The sequence below is a fragment of the Gavialis gangeticus genome, unplaced genomic scaffold (assembly GCF_001723915.1).
Source record: "Gavialis gangeticus isolate Ggan-Ray unplaced genomic scaffold, GavGan_comp1, whole genome shotgun sequence".
Lineage (NCBI taxonomy): Eukaryota > Metazoa > Chordata > Crocodylia > Gavialidae > Gavialis > Gavialis gangeticus.
Genome location: NW_017729031.1, coordinates 29292940 through 29295393, shown reverse-complemented (window position 1 = coordinate 29295393; position 2454 = coordinate 29292940). Strand labels below are relative to the sequence as shown.

Sequence of the window (2454 nt, the reverse complement as noted above, 5' to 3'; positions counted from 1 at the left end):
GCTACAGACAGGCAAAACTTGTGACATGGGTGCTTGCGCAACTGACTGTCTTGGGGCAGTTGACTGATTGTCTGTATTGATTCTTTCCTCTCCTTCGTCTGTGGTTTTGTAGGTGTTAATCGTTGTTAATTAACTGGTTACATTAGCTAGCAACTGTGTATTGAGCTAGTCCCCAAGTGAATCATGACCGATTGATAACTGGTAACACAGGAGCTTTGCAGCTAGGCCTGCAGTAGTTTCCCCCAAGACAGACAGTTGCACAAAGCACCCATGTCACGAGTTTTGCCTGTCAGCCACCAGAGGTGCAGAGCCCCAGAACCCCCCTGCACCGATTGACAGCTGGTAGGCTTCATGGCCGCAGCAGAGGCTACCATCCCTGCAGCTTTCACCCTGCTGCACCTTAACACAGTGTCACCCATGTCATGAGTTTTGCCTGTCGGCAGCTTGAGATGCAGTTCCCCCCTAAATTCCTGCACCTGCATCTTCTTGAAACTTGGCAGACTTTGTGGCCTCACCAGGGGCCACTACCCCAGCAGTGTTCATGTTCCCCCCCACCCCCCCGTGTTGTAACACGAGTTTTCTTTCAAGAATTTGGGGTGCAGTTCCCCCCCAAACCCCTGCACTGATCTTCTTGGAACTTGGCAGGTTTCATGCTCTCAGGAGAGGCTACCATCCCTGCAAATTTCATCCAAACCAGACAAAAAACAAACAAAGTTATAGATATTTCATTGATTCCCGATTATACTATGGCCAGATCTCCAAAGCAGTTCTGAAGCTTTTCCAAACCGCTTCAGAAGCTCCGAACTGCTTTGGAAAGCCTAACAAAGCCAGTGCTTCGATCTGGACATGCTGCTTTGGACGCCAAAGTGTCCAAAGCTTCTCCAGATCTGAAGCCTCACATAGCCCTAATACTCAATACACGACTGATAACGCTCACACAGCAATGCAAAGGACCCTTCCACTTCAAGGAAAGATGTTCCTGGATGGCTGTAAGAGGTGTCAGTGTTCAAGTTGAAACCAGTAGAGAAAAACTCAATGTTTAAAACTATTAAAAGCTTCTGCTGTTGAAGCTCTTCAGAATTTACCAGGAAGTCATTTGATAGATTAGATTCTTGTTACTTGAGCCACAGGGCACTAGACTCAATGGAATGGCTTCCATTAGCCCAAGTAAACTTTACATTGCGCCTTTTCTTAATGAATGAGCATTTAGTTAATCAACTTCAGATCTTTAAGTAATGTTTAATTTATGGCAAATAAAATCTATTATAACAATTCCACGTTAAAACATATATGGCTTTAGTGGCAATTGTTTGCTATGTTTACAATGCTTTTATATGAATACAAGTCTTTATTTAACTTTTTGCACCCATATAAAAAAGGGAGCTGGCTGCATCCAACTTTAAGGATGCAAAAAGGAATTTTTCTAAAGGACTGTAACTAGCAAACTTTGCTTTTTGCAATGTAATAAAAAGTAGCAGAATACTAACATTGTTTTATTTATAAGGTCTTCAATGAAGGAAGTCCTGCACAGACAGCACAAGTCATCATGAAGTAAGTTACTTTAAACCACTAAGATCTACAGCTCACATGATACCTTGACTTACAACCAGCTGTCAGCATGTTGTATGTTAAATGCCATTTAGACGTCACTATAAGTAGCCTGGCTCTTAATATCTAAGCCTTGGAGAACAAAATGGAAAAAACAGACTCACTCCTGTCGCCAACTCTTCACACTGCTGTTTCTTAGATGTTAAGTCCTGAGCAGCCATTTCCAAGTCATACTGCATTAGCTCGTGTTTCCTACAAACCGCCCTGAAAAAGTGTAATTAAAAGATATGTCATGAAATACTTTGTTTTGGTCCTCCTTCCCACTGTTCTCAGCTTTATGTATGGTCCAAATGATCTTCTTGGCAAACATCATGTTTGGATATTTATTTAGCCCAAATTCAACAGTCTTAAGCTTGCCTTGATAACTTTGATGTCAGCATAATAAATTATAAAAACTGTAATATAAAATTACCAACACAAACAACCTTATCCTTTTGTTTCTCCCTTTAAGGCCTCACGTCAAGATTCCACATGCAGTACAAAGTCTCCACATAGTAAGAAAATACTTACAAAATGATTATATTTTTAATCTGCTCCAGTGAAATTCCAAGATGCATGCATGCCATTTTGGATCTTGTGCTTATGTTGTTGGCAAAAATGCATATGACCCTACTAAAGGGTCTTTAATTCTAAAATACTGTAACAAATGTTTGCTGCTTGATTTCTGCTGTGGTTTTAATCCAAAAGGATGCCATAATGCATTTCAAACTTTACTAGCAGATTTAAAAACCACGTGGGAACCATACTGATCACCTACACAAGTGCTGCTGCTCTAGTGAGGGTAGCTTTTTTTTTTTTTTTTTTTTTTTTTTTTTCCCCAGTAATGGGCCTTTTTTAGGGCAAAAG

General features: G+C 40.7%; 1 protein-coding gene across 1 annotated transcript in view; it reads right to left on the bottom strand.

Annotated features, from left to right (window-relative positions):
- Positions 1-2454, bottom strand: part of SNX4 (sorting nexin 4) — a 61526-nt gene that overhangs the window by 10434 nt on the left and 48638 nt on the right. The window contains exon 11 of the mRNA XM_019522556.1: positions 1713-1812. Coding sequence (XP_019378101.1) covers positions 1713-1812 — 100 coding nt within the window. The remainder of the gene's footprint in view (positions 1-1712; positions 1813-2454) is intronic.